The 1,087-nt window shown below is 70.6% G+C and overlaps 1 protein-coding gene across 1 annotated transcript in view; it reads right to left on the reverse strand.

The window, feature by feature from the left end:
- Window positions 1-1,081, reverse strand: part of LOC110387850 (cathepsin S-like) — a 7,488-nt gene extending 6,407 nt beyond the window's left edge. Inside the window, exons 1-3 of the mRNA XM_021376509.1 lie at window positions 957-1,081; window positions 234-378; window positions 6-128 (exon numbers count right to left, since the gene is read on the reverse strand). Of these exons, the coding sequence (XP_021232184.1) occupies window positions 6-128; window positions 234-378; window positions 957-964 (276 nt within the window). The 5' untranslated portion in view covers window positions 965-1,081. The remainder of the gene's footprint in view (window positions 1-5; window positions 129-233; window positions 379-956) is intronic.

The following is a 1,087-nucleotide window of genomic DNA, read 5'->3' on the forward strand; positions in this document are numbered from 1 at the left end:
CTCACCATGTCCCCCAGGTGGTTCATGGCCAGCTGGAAGGTGTGGGCTCCCATCGCGTGCTCCGCGTTGTGGGCCTGGATGTACTTCAGGTTTTTCTCCCAGATCAGCCTCCGCGACACCTCGTCCTCCTGCCCCGGCGGTGGGAAAGGGACGGGATGAGACGGCGCTGGGACAGACGGACGGACACCACCCCCACCCCGCCACCGACCCCACGTCGACCCCCAGCCCCACACCTTGCCGTTGTACTGCTTGCGGTACGTCCTCTTCCACAGATCCCATTGGGCGTCCAGCTCCGGCTCGGGGCGCAGCTGAGCCACGGCCACGGGGAGCAGCAGGGCCAGCAGCGCGGGCCAGCGCGGCCTGGGGGGCAGCGGGGAGCTGGGGACGAGGGGGGGGGGTGTCTGAGCCCAGCGGGGCTGGGAGCGGGGGGCAGCGCCCCATGCACCCCATGCACCCCATGCACCCCATGCACCCCACAGCTTCAGGGAGCAGAGCCCAGGGGGACCCAGAGCCCCCGGCTGCGGCAGCGTCGGGTGTAGGGGACCCTGTGCCCCCCCTGAGAGCAGCACCCCCCAACCACGGGGACCAGAACCCCGAGCCCCCCCCCTGCTGGTCGCTGTGGGGCCAGGCCCCGCTGACTGCATGCAAACATCCCGTGAGCGGAGCAGCTGGTTCCTATTAGAGCCGCGCTGGAACCCACATCAGGATCCCGTGGCTGTGCGGGGGGGGGAACAAGGAATCCCCCTGGCTTTAACCCCCAGCCCCCCCCAGCCCTGCAGCCCCCAGCACAGAGCAGAGGGCACCGCAGCCCCCGACCCCGCTCCGTGCCTCAGTTTCCCCTCCCTGACCCCGAGCAGCAGAAGCTCCAGACGCAGCCACACGGGCCCCGGTTCCCCCCCATCCCCACTGGGCTGCCCTTCCCTGGGGGGGGGGGGCCCGGCAGCCCCCAGCCTCACCTCAGCATCGCGCCCTCGGTGACACAGAACCGCACGCGGATGGGACGCGGCCGCCGCTGCTTCGCTGCCTCTTTTATGGCGCCGGATTGAGGAAGCGGAGGCAGCTGGAAAATGTTGGCAGTGGGGACGCG

Source organism: Numida meleagris, chromosome 24, assembly GCF_002078875.1.
Source record: "Numida meleagris isolate 19003 breed g44 Domestic line chromosome 24, NumMel1.0, whole genome shotgun sequence".
NCBI lineage: Eukaryota > Metazoa > Chordata > Aves > Galliformes > Numididae > Numida > Numida meleagris.